This window comes from Nilaparvata lugens, chromosome 1 (genome assembly GCF_014356525.2).
Source record: "Nilaparvata lugens isolate BPH chromosome 1, ASM1435652v1, whole genome shotgun sequence".
In the NCBI taxonomy this organism is placed as follows: domain Eukaryota; kingdom Metazoa; phylum Arthropoda; class Insecta; order Hemiptera; family Delphacidae; genus Nilaparvata; species Nilaparvata lugens.
This window is the reverse complement of record NC_052504.1, coordinates 52,190,127-52,206,387: the sequence shown is the minus strand read 5'-3', so window position 1 is coordinate 52,206,387 and position 16,261 is coordinate 52,190,127. Positions and strand designations below refer to the sequence as shown.

Here is a 16,261-nt window from a genome sequence, read left to right as displayed (position 1 = left end):
GAGCGCGCACTGAAATGATGCGTGCTCTCTTCGTACCTCCACGATTCAAGTTTGACAAGGGCTCGAAATTCAAGCTGACTATATATAGCTTGAAACGTAAGTCTCCACGAACGTTAGGAAAGTTCCCATTTCTGACTTACTGAAGACGTTTTCTGCCTGTTTTTATGTTCGACAAGAACTTTAGAGAGAATTGATCAATCAGCTTCAAACAAGAGTTCTTCAAACGAATTTTTACAGGTGAAGTTCGTTGGACAATAAAATTGACTTTTGAGGACTTTTGCATGCGCGCCGTCTTCGTTCTCCCGTAGATTTGGAGGGAATCACAAAAGTGTTTGATATAACATGGACCTTTAATGAAGCTACTAGTAGTGATACTCTCTAATAATCAAAAATTCGAATAATAAACTCTTTATTGAGATAGTCAATTGAACACTTTCATTATTCTCGATTGGATACATGGTTACTGGTAATCAGTCACTAACTATCTTTTTGTTTTCCTTATTGGTATTCTTCCAGATCAATCACCAATCATTGAACCTTGTGGTGATTAATTCTATTTGGAAAATTCATGCATCTACCACTGAGCTAGAACTGCGGTCTGAACCCAGCATATTTGCGAGCCGGACGGCCTTAACTTTTTGCAAATTTATTTGCAAAATAGAGATTCTAGCAACCGCTCTTATAAATATTAAAAATACCGCACCACATATGAATGGTTGGCAATCCACTATATTACACAAGTAATAGCACGATTTAGCTAGTTATCATGATACGATACCCCTTATAGAAGATTTTATATGCTTATTGTGACTGAGGTGTGAGTTTTACAATAACGTTGAATTCTACGAACAAAACGTTCAAACTCTTGACAAATTATCTGATCTTGATTCAAGAGAACTAATGAATGATTTGGAAGTATGGAAGATGAGTGAACTTTCTCTGCATCATTGGAACAAGAGTAATTTATTGCACTCACCGACAACCTGGAGATAGCCTTTGCGACTGCGCATAGGGTCGGTGTTGACCTGGCACATGTACCAGCCGCGGTCGGCCTCCTGCACGTTCTTGATGTGCAGATACCAGGAGCGGTGGTCGTTGTAGGAGAGCGAGATGCGCGGGTTCTGCGTGATGACGTTGTGATGAATGGAGAGGATGGTCTGCGTGTCCACGCGCACCCACGCCACCTGCCACAACACACGCAGCGCCTGTCAGTCAGCGCAGTGCAGTGCATATCATGAATGGATGTTTTATGAATGAATTCTACAAGCAAGAGAACGTGAGTTGATATTAATGAAGGAATCGACCACAGAAAGTCGAATATTATACTTAGGAGGATAGTACAATTTTTATTATTGTATGGTATTATTTTGTTGACCCCATTGAAGGGAAGATCTCCTCTCATGGGAAGAAGGAGATGTTGAAGAAGAAGAAGAAGAAGAAGAAGAAGAAGAAGAAGAAGAAGAAGAAGAAGAAGAAGAAGAAGAAGAAGAAGAAGAAGAAGAAGAAGAAGAAGAAGAAGAAGAAGAAGAAGAAGAAGAAGAAGAAGAAGAAGAAGAAGAAGAAGAAGAAGAAGAAAAAGGAGAAGAAAGAGAAGATAGACATAGAAAAGGAAGATAATGAATTCTTTGGTGTGAAGTGATGAATGAAAGAGATTCACTCAACAACAATGAATGAATGTATTGCAAGAATGAATGGATGGATGGATGAATAAATGCATGAATGGAAGCAATTCCTCTCAATGCTCAGTTTTAAAGTATGAATGGTGAAGAGTAAGCCCCGAAGACCACAGAGGCACCAGCGGTTGTAAACAATTTGGGACATCAGTCCGCAACAAGCCTTTCAAATCTGGTGTCCCGTCTGGTGTCTCAAGTGTAATCAGCTCAATAAGAACTGATGCCAAGCTAATCGCTCGGATACTTGGTGTCGTACACTGGCGTCCTAGTCTGATGTATCAATGAAATACGGGTCTAAATGGAAACACTCAATGTATATGATATCATAAATAAAAAATAGCATGCTACTTCCTCTCTATGGTAATACAATCATAACATTATTTCATCCGGTAAAGTTTTTTGTAATAATATAGGTTTAGTTGGCCGAAGAAACAAATTATTCAATTGAAATTGTTACCTATAAAATTATAATTACAATTTTAGGAAATTTATCAGAAATTCAGAATTAATCCATTGAATATTTTGAAAGATGCTAAGTAGGCTACTGCAATTAGAAATAGAAAACGTATTCAGGCTATAAAAACTAGAAAGATTTAAACGAATGCAATATTTTTTACTATTTTATTCAATAATTATTCAAATAGAATTCATACTGATATTTATTTAATATTTATAAAGATCCTGCAGAAATTAGCAAGATCAGACAAGGATTCAAGTTGGTAAATCAAACTCAAAACAGAGAAAATACAGAAATCTGTATAAAGGAAATAATTTAATTTAGTGAAAAATTTATTTCTGATTTCAATTTACAGAAAAAACAAAACAGGCGACGATACAGGCTTCTGTAGTAAATTTGAACATTTTATGTTCATTTGTTCTCGATAAAGCTGAGAAAGGGCAAAAAAACGCTGGAAAACCCAGATTTTGGGTGTATCTTTGGCGTTATTTCAAATTCCTTCTATCACAACATTATAACTCCCTAGCTGATCCTCTGTATTAAGTTTTAACAATTTCTGTTCATTTGTTCTCGATAAATCTGAGAAAAAGCAAATAAACGCTGGAAAAACGCTAATTATGGGCGTATCTTTGACGTTATTGCTAATTCCTTCTGAAACAACATTATTACACCCTAGCTGAGCTTCTGTACTAAATTTGGACATTTTTTGTTAATTTGTTCTCGATAAAGCTGAGAAAACGCTGGAAAAACGTAGATTTTGGGTGTATCTTTGGAATTTTTCTCAAATCCGTTCTTAGTGCGCTTCTTAAGGGCCAACTGAACATACCTACCAAATTTGAACGTTTTTGGTCCGGTAGATTTTTAGTTCTGCGAGTGAGTGAGTCAGTGAGTCAGTGAGTGAGTGCCATTTCGCTTTTATATATATAGAAACGGAATTGCTTGCTCAATATTATAGGATAAGCTATACATATTATTATAGTGATGACTCAAGCAATGACTTCCTCATTTAGGGATGGTGAACAAGGAAAACTCAATGCTTCTATAACTTCTGTATTTATCAAAAGAGTGGAGTGATATTCTTGAAATTGATTGAGAATAATTCAATAAATTATAATTTCGTGATTTTAGAGTTGATATGAGATGGATGAATAGACCATTCATTTCATGGATCAAAACTCATAGGACATCATAGTGACTAGTAACTGATTATTTGTATAGAGTATCACATTCATTTAATTATTGTATATTACTCGAAATTCCAAGAATATCTCTGTAGAATTGGAGAAGTACGAAGAAGACGCGCATCTTACCTGGCTGAAGGTTGGTCATAAATCCTTTTTGTGAGAGTACGAAGAGCGCACGTCATTTCAGTGCGCGCTCTCTTGCAAAAGTTCTGTCAAGCTGTCAGAAGGGTAAATCAGTGAGGTACGAAAAGAGCGCGCACTGAAATGATGCGTGCTCTCTTCGTACCTCCACGATTCAAGTTTGACAAGGGCTCGAAATTCAAGCTGACTATATATAGCTTGAAACGTAAGTCTCCACGAACGTTAGGAAAGTTCCCATTTCTGACTTACTGAAGACGTTTTCTGCCTGTTTTTATGTTCGACAAGAACTTTAGAGAGAATTGATCAATCAGCTTCAAACAAGAGTTCTTCAAACGAATTTTTACAGGTGAAGTTCGTTGGACAATAAAATTGACTTTTGAGGACTTTGGCATGCGCGCCGTCTTCGTTCTCCCGTAGATTTGGAGGGAATCACAAAACTGTTTGATATAACATGGGCCTTTAATGAAGCTACTAGTAGTGATACTCTCTAATAATCAAAAATTCGAATAATAAACTCTTTATTGAGATAGTCAATTGAACACTTTCATTATTCTCGATTGGATACATGGTTACTGGTAATCAGTCACTAACTATCTTTTTGATTTCCTTATTGGTATTCTTCCAGATCAATCACCAATCATTGAACCTTGTGGTGATTAATTCTATTTGGAAAATTCATGCATCTACCACTGAGCTAGAACTGCGGTCTGAACCCAGCATATTTGCGAGCCGGACGGCCTTAACTTTTTGCAAATTTATTTGCAAAATAGAGATTCTAGCAACCGCTCTTATAAATATTAAAAATACCGCACCACATATGAATGGTTGGCAATCCACTATATTACACAAGTAATAGCACGATTTAGCTAGTTATCATGATACGATACCCCTTATAGAAGATTTTATATGCTTATTGTGACTGAGGTGTGAGTTTTACAATAACGTTGAATTCTACGAACAAAACGTTCAAACTCTTGACAAATTATCTGATCTTGATTCAAGAGAACTAATGAATGATTTGGAAGTATGGAAGATGAGTGAACTTTCTCTGCATCATTGGAACAAGAGTAATTTATTGCACTCACCGACAACCTGGAGATAGCCTTTGCGACTGCGCATAGGGTCGGTGTTGACCTGGCACATGTACCAGCCGCGGTCGGCCTCCTGCACGTTCTTGATGTGCAGATACCAGGAGCGGTGGTCGTTGTAGGAGAGCGAGATGCGCGGGTTCTGCGTGATGACGTTGTGATGAATGGAGAGGATGGTCTGCGTGTCCACGCGCACCCACGCCACCTGCCACAACACACGCAGCGCCTGTCAGTCAGCGCAGTGCAGTGCATATCATGAATGGATGTTTTATGAATGAATTCTACAAGCAAGAGAACGTGAGTTGATATTAATGAAGGAATCGACCACAGAAAGTCGAATATTATACTTAGGAGGATAGTACAATTTTTATTATTGTATGGTATTATTTTGTTGACCCCATTGAAGGGAAGATCTCCTCTCATGGGAAGAAGGAGATGTTGAAGAAGAAGAAGAAGAAGAAGAAGAAAAAAGAAAATAAAAAAAAATGAAAACAAAATAAAGAAATGGAAAAAATAATAAATAGTAAGAGAAAAAGGAAGAAAAATAAAAATAAAAAGAATAAAAAAAAGGAGATGAAAAAGAAGAGAAAGGAGAAGAAAGAGAAGATAGACATAGAGAAGGAAAATAATAAATTCTTAGGTGTGAAGTGATGAATGAAAGAGATTCACTCAACAACAATGAATGAATGTATTGCAAGAATGAATGGATGGATGGATGAATAAATGCATGAATGGAAGCAATTCCTCTCAATGCTCAGTTTTAAAGTATGAATGGTGAAGAGTAAGCCCCGAAGACCACAGAGGCACCAGCGGTTGTAAACATTTTGGGACATCAGTGCGCAACAAGCCTTTCAAATCTGGTGTCCCGTCTGGTGTCTCAAGTGTAATCAGCTCAATAAGAACTGATGCCAAGCTAATCGCTCGGATACTTGGTGTCGTACACTGGCGTCCTAGTCTGATGTATCAATGAAATACGGGTCTAAATGGAAACACTCAATGTATATGATATCATAAATAAAAAGTAGCATGCTACTTCCTCTCTATGGTAATACAATCATAACATTATTATTATCAGCATTCATCTCCAAATGCATTGTGTCAAAGGGCTTATTCTGGACTGGTGGCGATTGCCGCATTAAAGTCTGTTGTCTATTTTAATGTCACACAGTTCGACCCTCTATAATGTGAGTGACATTAGAGGTTTTTTTGTTTCAGAAGGTACTAATGAACATAATTAACTTTTAAAAAACAATAGCTTCTGTAGAAGCAGAGAAAACTCCTATAATTCTGTGTAATTCTGTGGTAGAAGTCATTGAAATTGTTCGTTTACTGTAGATGATAGTATTTTTAATCGCATCCCACAATGCTTGTTTTTCAATAGACATGTTCCACTTGTTGACTTACCTTGTAGTTCCTGAGATTATCAACGACACAAGCGAGCAAGGCGTCTCGCCCTATTGTCACTGTCACATTTTGAATAGGTTCTGCAAAACGCGGCATTAGAGCCTCTGCAACAATCACAAACAAAATACGATTTGTATCGAAAAATGGAATAACGCTTTTGTGATATTTCTATGCTAAACATTATTCCTATGATGGAGAGAAAAAAATATGGTAGTGTAGAGACAACCACTCATCCCTTTCACACATCTCTACTATGAATGATTACGCTACAGCAACATGTCGGTGAATATATTGAAAAATCTTCTCAAAGCGAGACTGAAAATATGAAATATGAAAAAATATAAAGAATGAATGCTGTTTCGCGAGGGAAACAATCAGTTTCCATTAATTAGTTTTCCAGTAGAAATGCACTATTTCTTAGTTGTTTTTTGTAGGATTTTTGTTAGTTATCTATGTTTCAGTGTTCACCTGAGAAAGTAACTCTGTGTGTGTGTGTGTGTGTGTGTGTGTGTGGGTGTGTGTCTTTTTGGGTATTGGTGTATGTGTGTGTGTATGAGCGTATGTGTGTCTGTGTACACGATATCTCATCTTTCAATCAACGGAATGACTTGAAATTTGGAACTTAAGGTCCTTACACTATAAGGATCCGACACGAACAATTTCGATCAAATGCAATTCAAGATGGCGGCTAAAATGGCGAAAATGTTGTCAAAAACAGGGTTTTTTGTGATTTTCTCGAAAACGGCTACAACGATTTCTATCAAATTTATACCTAAAATAGTCATTGATAAGCTCTATCAACTGCCACAAGTCTCATATCTGTAAAAATTCAGGAGCGCCACCCCATCTATGCAAAGTTTGGTTTCAAATTTCCAATTATCAGGCTTCAGATACAATTCAAACAAAAAATTCAAATGGAAAAGATTGAGCATGAAAATCTCTACAATCAATGTTCAGTAACATTTTCACCTGAAATTGGAAATAAGCTCTACATTCGAGAAAATGTGATTATTCAATTATTGCAATTTATTGTTGATTCTATTAAATCATTCAGAATCATTTTGCGAGTCGAAATTGGTCGAGTGTACATCGTTGGTTGTTTCTTCCACTATTTGTATTTGTTTTCTGTGAGTAGTTTTTGACGTATTGGTGCTTGTGTGGTGTTGTTTTGAAGAGAAAATTCTGCACTACAAGAATTCACCTTCACTTTTTTTATCATTGCTGGATAAAAAGATAAGTCATATTTTAATTTCTACATGAACGAATGAACCCGGTTGGAAATTTCTAATTTCTAACTCGAGCGATAAAGGCAGAGAGGAGTTATCAAGAAGAGATAACAGTCGATAGGTCTATTATTCTATTTTCTCTCTAATTCCTTTTAAAACCAAAATTCATTAATCAGGAGCTTCCAAATTCTGACCAGTGCCTTGAATGCTCTCTAGGCTTCTCCTAAAATATTCCTTTCATTACCTATCCAATTATACTAGAAAAGAGAATAAAGAAATTTTATTTTATTTTACCTATCTGGCTATATTAACAAATTTTATAAAAAAATGAAAGATCTTCTACTATGTTGAAATGCAGTTGTAGTTGCAATGAAAATTATACGGGAAAGGAAATAATCACTTGTTGCATCTGTTCATTGCATTTTCATTTTAAGTGTGTCGGCTTTAATGAAGTAAACTTTAAAAAATTTTGAAACAAAGAAAACAACATTGGAAGTGTCAAAATTGTAGATATAATAAGGAATCAGGAATGGATAACAATACCAGTATTTCTACAACTTTCAAAGATGAAATCATTAATGAAATCAGAAAATCGATTTTATTGGAAATGAAGGATATTAAGGATGAAATGAAGGACCTTCGTCAGTCAGTTGAATTTGTCTCTACAAAGATGGATAAATACAAGGTTCAAATTGAGAAATATGCATCTGAATACAAATCTATCATAAAAGAAAATAATTGTTTAAAAATAAAAATGACCGCCATGGAATCACAACTAAATGAGCTGCAACAGTACACGATGTCAAATAATCTTGAGTTTCACGGCATCCCAGTTACGAGAGAGGAAGATATTAACTTGATTGTTAAAGATGTTGCAAAGTGTCTGAAGATGAATATTAGAGAAGAAGACATTGATGTTGCACACAGACTTCCTACCACCAAGGGCAAAATTCAGCCGATAATAGTAAGATTCACACGTCGTGACATAAAAAATAATTTGCTTTCAACTTATAGAAAATGTCTTAAAGAACTGAAGGATAAAGCTAAATTGAATGAGGGAGATGGTGGGGGAAACGCTGGAAATGTGCAGACGCAATTAAGAACTGTAAATGTAAACAAAAACTTAAAAGATGGGCCTGTGTATATCAATGAAAATCTCTCACCTTATTATAAAGAAATTCTTTTTCAAGCAAAGTTGTTTGCAAAGAATCATAAATTCAAATCCACATGGATCCGGAATGGGGAAGTATTCGTCAGAGAGAGTGAAGAGACCAGAATAATTCGAATTCCCAGTATGGCTGATCTGGAGAACCTTGATGCGAAATTATTGTTAAATGTCAACTTGACTTCTGAGAGTGGATAGGACTGGCCTACCGGACATTCAACAGGAGGAGAAGACTTTCTTTTGATTTGTTTTAGTATTTACGAATGGCTGATATAGAAGAAATCTTTAATTTATATGATAGTGAAAATAATTTAACAAATGAAATAGAAGATTATTTTAATTACTTACCATTTAGTGAAAATAAAGATATAATTTTTTTTAATATTTATGTAATGAATGTACGTAGTTTGAGCAAAAATTTCAATGAATTCCTGTATCTTCTTCAAAACTGTAAAACTTCTTATGTCATAATTATCCTTACAGAGACATGGATAAATGAAAACACTCCTTTTACTTTTAACATACCAGTTAATAAAAGTTCTAAACTGAATAATTGCGATAGTTTCTGTATATATGTAAAAGATTCTTTCGACTTTTCTACTTTGAACTGTGAGATTGATGAATGCAATTCAATATGTCTTGATATCAAAACGATTAGTGGTAAAATTCTTAAATTTATTGGAATCTTTAGATCTCCTAGTGGTAATGTGCCGAAATTTTTATCTAGTTTACATAATTATATAACATCAATTCCAAAAGATATTGACGTCTGTTTTGCAGGCGATATCAACTTGAATATGAGTTTAAGTAATCAGCTTATTATTGAGTATGTTGATATTTTTAGTGGAAACGGGTTTAAATCTTACATAAATGGAAATACGAGAGTAGCAGAGACTTCCGTCTCTTGTCTTGATCATATTTTTTCTGAGAAACAATGATAAGAAATTAAAATGTAAAATAGGCAATATATTGAAGACTCATATTACAGATCACTTCTCGGTTTCTCTCCACTTGGGGTATGTAGACTGTTTTGTTAGTGACATTATTGCCCCAGTAAACATTGAGAAAATAAATTATGACATTTTAAGGCAGGCTATGGCTGAGGAAAAGTGGAGTGCTATCATGGAGGATGTTTTTGATGATGTTAATGATATGGTTGAATATTTCATAAATACGCTTAATAAACATATTGAGAAATCAACTCAGGTAAAAACGGTTACTCATAAAAATAGACCCCTAAAACCTTGGATAGTTCCCGGATTGATAAAATCGATCAATACCAAAGATAAAATGTATAAAAAAATTAAGAAAGAGCCTTCAAATATAAGACTAAAACAAGATTTGAAAAATTACAGGGTAATATTGAATCAAGTAATTACAACTGCTAAAACACATTATTATAGAAATCAAATTAATAAACACAATAATAACCCCAAGAATCCTTGGAAGTGTGTAAATGAGATTATTAATGAAAAAACCACAGGCAGAGATGAGATTACCATTGATGCAAACACATCGAATGATCATTTTGCCTCTGTTGGAATGAAACATGCTCAGAATATCAAAATAACTAATGAAAAAATTCAATTGCAATTCGAAAAATACGATCACCATCTTTAAAATTCTTGGTTCATTATTCCAGTTTGCTCATCTGATATAGAAAAAATAATTAAAAATTTAAAAAATAGTTCTAGTCCTGGTCTTGATGGCATAAATAACATGACTTTAAAACACATAGCCGAATACATTTCAACATCTCTATCTCATGTTATAAATAAGATCTCCATCACAGCAACATTTCCAAATCATTTTAAAATTGCAAATTAAGAACCGTTATTTAAGGGTGGAGACAAAAGCAACCCCAACAACTATAGACCAATTGAGTAATATAGCAAAAATCGCAGAAAAATGCATAAAAATGAGTTTATTGAGTTATATTGATAAGTATAACATTATCCAAAAAAATCAATTTGGTTTTCAAAAAAATAAAAACACGCAAGTTGCACTAGCTTTATAAACATTGTCAAAAATAGTCTTAATAAAAATGAAAAACCTTTAGCAGTCTTCTTAGATTTATCGAAAGCATTTGACACGGTTCCACATAATAATTTATTCATTAAACTAGATAAAATGGGTATAAGAGGAATCCCTCTTGATCTAATAAAAAGTTACCTGCAAAACAGATCCCAAATTCTATCTTTAAATTCTCAAGAAAGTACTGTAACCCTAACATCTTTTGGTTTGCCTCAAGGTACCGTGCTATCTCCAATACTATTCCTGCTTTATGTAAATGATCTTTTAAAACTGAAACTAGACTGTGGTAAACTGGTGTCTTTTGCCGATGACACAGCTATAATTTTTTCGCAAAAAAACTGGGAAGATGATTTCAGGGTTGCTGAAGGTGAAATGTCTAAAATTCAAAAATGGCTTGAACTAAATACATTGAGCTTGAATGTACAGAAAACTGAATATATTTCATTTTCAGCAAATGCAGCTGGAAAGCCTGATAGAAACTTAAAAATAAAACTTCACTCAAAGTGCACAAACACCTCTGCAGTTGTTCAAGTATTGTAAATGTATGTAATTTAAAGTATTTAGGAATAATTATTGATGAATTCTTGAAGTGGCGGCCCCATACTGCTTTTATAACTAAAAAACTTAAATATATTTCATATAAATTTTACCAAATAAATAAAATATTAGATCTGAAAGATTTAAAAACCGTGTATTTTGCATTGGTGCAATCCATTTTAGAATATGGGATAGTAATCTGGGGTGGAGCTTTTGACACTCATGTAAATAATTTATCCATCACCCAAAAATATATTATTAAAACAATATTAAATAAACATAGACTTTATTCAACTAATCTATTATTTCACGAATTTAACGTTTTGACTTTGAGACAACTCTACTTGAAAAAATTGACAAAATATATTATTAAGTATAAAGAAAACATTTTTATGATAAACGAATCTCATTACAATTTTAGACCAAATACTATCAATAAATACGAAGTTTATTATGCAAAATTTACACTAGTTAAGAGACAGTTGATATATATTCAAGCAGCAAGTTTATAAATATATTACCTTTTAATTTAACACATATAACTAGAGATACCAGTAATGATATAAAAAATTGGATAATTTCAAACTATTTCACTTTAATGGAAAACCTTTTTTAAATTAAAATTTATTGTATCCCTTATAATTTATTTACTTTTCTCTTTTCTTCATTCTCAGAAATGACTCAATAATGAGGTTTTTTTTAAATATTATTATACTATTTTTCGCGTGCCAAGCGTTTCGTAGGCTACATCTTTTAGCGTATCTCTTACAATGTTCCATTCTTCCTCCACCGATGATGCAGTTGGCCGCATAGAGAGCTTCTGTGTTAGTCTGGTCTGATATAAATTCCTGACACTCTCGGTTTGTAAGAGGTAGACCTTATAAGCTTCGTTTTCTTCTTTTTGTGTGAGAAAAAAAAGAAAAAATTAAAAAGCAGAAATTAAAAAAAAGAAAAAAGGTTTAAAAATTTGGAACGAAGAGATTTCTGAAGCAATGAGGAATAAGAAGAAGGCTTACAAACAATTACTACAATCTCCAACAGATCAGGCAAAACAAAATTATAGAATAAAGCGCAATATAGCAAGAACTATTGTCAGGAAAGCACATGAAGACTCATGGGACAGGTTCATTTCAGGAATTGAGGATGATTTACATGGGAGGCAGGAAGTTGCCTATAAACTAGTAAAACACCTCAATAGTGATGTGAAGGGAATGGCTAAAATAGAAAACATAGGCAAAGAAGAATGGATTCAGCACTATAAGGATTTGTGGTACAAAAGTGATGTACCATTTATGGAAAAAGCACAACAGTTGCAAAGAAAGATAGATGGTATTGATCTGATTGGTATTGAGGAATTAGAAGAAGCCCTTAGACAAACCAAGAATAGAAAGGCAACAGGATTGGATCACATAAAATCAGAACTTCTGAAATATGGAGGCACACTTTTAAAATTTCGCTCACTTCACTTGATAAACATGTGCTGGAAATCAGGGTTCATATTCCTGAAGATTGGAAAAAAGCAATAGTTATATCACTTTTTAAAAAAGGCAGCAGGAATAATCCAAATAATTATAGAAGGATAAGTTTATTGAGCAATGTGTATAAGCTATACAGTAAAATCTTGAACAATAGGCTCAGGAAAATCTCGGATGTGCTTTTATTAGAAGAGCAGGCCGGCTTTAGAAAAGGAAGGTCTTGTATTGACGATGTTTTTTCATTAAAGCAGATAATTGCAAAACGAGTAGAATTTAATGTAGAGACACACCTTGCATTTGAAGACTACAAAAAGCGTTTGACAAAGTAGATCGACAGTTATTATTTGAAAAATTAATAAGAAGAGGTTTCCCAATCCACCTAGTTGAGGTTATCAAGAGCTTGTATCATTGAACGACTATAATCTTGGATTGTTCAGGTTCATTAACACAGGAAATTTGCACCAATGTTGGCTTAAGACGAGGTTGTCCGCTCTCTCCAACATTGTTCAATGTGTATGCTGATGATCTGTGTAGAAGTTGGAAGCAAAAGATACAAGGAGGCATCTAGATATCTCCTACAATGGTTCTCAGTTCACTGTGGTTCGCTGATGACCAGGTAATATTGCAAGAAACTGAGGATGATCTGCAAAAAGCATTATACCATCTGAATCTCCTCAGTGCTGAGTATGGCATGAAGATCTCATTCAGCAAAACGAAGGTGATGGCTTTCCAGGGAAAATATCCATTGAGATCTGAAATAGTCCTCGATAATAAAGTCCTGGAACAAGTATCACACTTCAAGTATTTGGGTTGTGATATAACCTATGAAATGGACCAAGAATTGAGTGTAAAATTGAATAGATTCCAATCCATTTGTGGAACAATAAATAGGACTCTGAGAAACAGAGCCAGGAGAGAGACAAAACTCAAATTCTATAAGGTTATGGCTATTCCAACGCTCTTATATGGCTCTGAATCTTGGATACCTAGGAAGAAAGAATGGAGTAGGTTACAGGCTGCCGAAATGAGGTTTTCAAGAGCAGTAAAAGGGTGCACAAGGGAAGATAGGCTTCATAATGTTGATATAAGAAGCGAGCTCAACATAATCTCCATATGGCAGAAGATCGAAGAAAATCGGCAAAACTGGAAAGAGCATGTTGAAAGGATGGAGAGCGACAGGATTCCCAGGACAGTCATGTTGTATAACCCGGTTGGAAGGAGAAGTGTGGGCAGACCCCGTAAAAGATGGATGTGATAGTGCTGAGTTTGAAGTCGGAACAGGCAATTTGCCTAATCCTTGTAGGAAAACGACGACGACGATTATACTATTTTCGATTTGCAACGGTCACCAGCGGGCAAAGTTTATTCTTTTGCTGTTGATGCCACCATATATAACACGTAAATTATATATACATACGAAAAGAGATACTTATGATTTTGTATTATTATTTTCTTATTTTTAAGTTAACACTTGTATTTTGTTTAAATTTATTGTTCATCATATTTGATTTGCTCTTTGTTTGTGATTGTTTTTTTAAATCGCGAAATAAAATGATTTGATTCGATTTGATTCACTTTGAAGAGATAGCAGACCTCGTGTTTCTCCAGCGTTATTGCCCTGTCACCAGCTGGCTCAAATCTTTGAATAGTAGACTCGAGATGCGCGGGAACACTAGTGTCAGGTGATCAATTTTCATAACGGCAAGGAAAGTTGTGTGAGTGCGCCACACCAGATTTCTTAGAATTGCTACTGACATTAATTTTTTAATTATTGTATTCAAACATGAAATTATCGGTCTATGAGATTCTGTTACACCGAATCATAGGGGTTCTAATCTTCACTGTAACCAATCAGGTTATTTATTCAATTACTTGTTTCAAAATTACAACATTAAAAAGAATCAATTTCAACTAATATTTCTCAAATTGAGACTTTATCTCAATGACTCGTAATTGATATTTAGACAAGAATTTTCTAACTCACTCTACAATAAATTTAGGGCCTCGGTCGATTTATCTGGTCAATCTATTCGAGCTTAATAAAATAATTTTGGCACTCACCATGGAATCGAACATTTAACAAATAAATCGGCACTCACAATCACTCACGTTTACAGTTTAACTACAGTAATATCAGACTACATGCATTTAATTTATACGAAATAAAAATAAGGATATTTTTCATCCAAATAGGCCGAAGCCTAATTAAGAGGCCGAGACTTGTCCTGTGACTAGATCTTCTCGCGGTGACGACTCATTTTGAACTGCCGCTCTTTCACTCAAATTTTCCAATTTTCAAGAAAACACGTGGAGCGCCCGGCCTAATTTCAGGTTAGAACGTCGTGGGGTCACATATTCGTCGATTCAAATACATTTCTGAATACGTTTGCTTTAATTTCATTACGAAATCCAAGCCAGTACTATGTAAATGCTAGAAGACTGCAATAATTTGGATGAATAAGAAGCAAGTTAGCAAATCTACTATGGCGACGCCAAATTCAGGTGCTCACATGATATATGAATACATTCTTCAAATATGAAAAACAAGGTTCACTAGAGTTCATATTGAAAAAACTTAGTTCAATTTTGATCAGTTCAACAACCTGAAAGAAAGGCACAAAAAACTATAATTCAAACCTCTCAATATTCACCATACAGTATTACAATAGGAAGAACCTCCAATCCTAACTCTTTGAATGAGTAGGCTACTGAATAAAATCACTCATTTTCGACTCTCATAGGATGTATAGGTCAATAATGGTTCACCAACTACAAAAATTGAAGAGAAATTATTTCAACAAATCAATACATTTTAGCGAATAAGAGTGCGATGATCAGAGGAAACCCAAATGAAAACTTATTCAACGATGTTATTCTCACTGAAAGCGGTACCAAGCCATCGAAATATAACATAAAAAAGATATGTGGAAAGAATTTTCGAAATTTATAGGAATTATGATGAGAAATGAGTTGAGGTGTACCACTGCAGTTCAATAGGTTTTATATTAGAAGTTCAATAATCATTACTTCAGAAATATACAACGGATAATACTAGTGTGTTAGTTGTATTACAAAGCGCACTATACTCTACAGCTGAAGTGGCTAGTTTGTAGACAATCACTGAATACGATCGTCTGACAAGACCTAGACAAAGTTCATCGTAAGACAATGTGGAGGGAGGAGACCACCACTGCAGTTCTCAACTGTTCATATCCTTAGCTTTCCTGTGCTCTACTATATTTCATTCACTTAATAAGGTCAGCATTGGTTGAATGTGGAACATTTAAGTTATAAATGATAGACTCTGACTACTTGCATTATTTTTGTGCTTTTCTACAGTGAGAATCACTTCAAACTGTCAGCATGAGTTGAATGGAAAGCATCGAAGCATGATATAATGAGTTCTGACTGTATGAAGTGAATCTTTCCATAGTCTGCCTCCCCAGTTGCAGCAATAGTCTCAGAAGCTGGCGGCGGCGGGAGCCTAACAACGTTGACGAGTGCAGTCGTAACAACTCAACCTTCGCTCAAGTGATCATTAAGATCAGATTGTTGCTCTTGACAGATAACGATTTGCCTTGGCAAGTCGCTGGCTGGTGGACTTTGCACAGGGGATTACAAGTATTGAAGTAGCTTCTGATCTTTTTAGCAGGATAAATCTGAGGAGTTGAAGATCTCTTGAAAACACGTTGTGATAATCTTTCAAATTTCCTATTCTTCTGACCAGTATGGACTCAGACTTACGGGTGACTTTGAATGATGAAAAAAAACTAAAAAAATTATCCTCAGTGATTGTAAAAAATTGTAACTCGAATATGAATTACTACCTGAATTCAAACTAACATGCTTTTTAATGCTAGGTAGCCTACTTCAATCT

At 34.6% G+C, this 16,261-nt stretch overlaps 1 protein-coding gene across 8 annotated transcripts in view; it reads right to left on the bottom strand.

Moving 5' to 3' along the window:
- Positions 1 to 16,261, bottom strand: part of LOC111063342 (lachesin) — a 246,186-nt gene that overhangs the window by 69,834 nt on the left and 160,091 nt on the right. For 4 of the 8 annotated variants that reach the window (XM_039436213.1, XM_039436210.1, XM_039436199.1 and 1 more), the window contains exons 4-5: positions 5,948 to 6,051; positions 4,541 to 4,769 (exon numbers count right to left, since the gene is read on the bottom strand). In XM_039436213.1, the coding sequence (XP_039292147.1) occupies positions 4,541 to 4,769; positions 5,948 to 6,051 (333 nt within the window). The remainder of the gene's footprint in view (positions 1 to 4,540; positions 4,770 to 5,947; positions 6,052 to 16,261) is intronic. The other 4 variants (XM_039436219.1, XM_039436238.1, XM_039436222.1 and 1 more) reach the window with 1 other exon arrangement.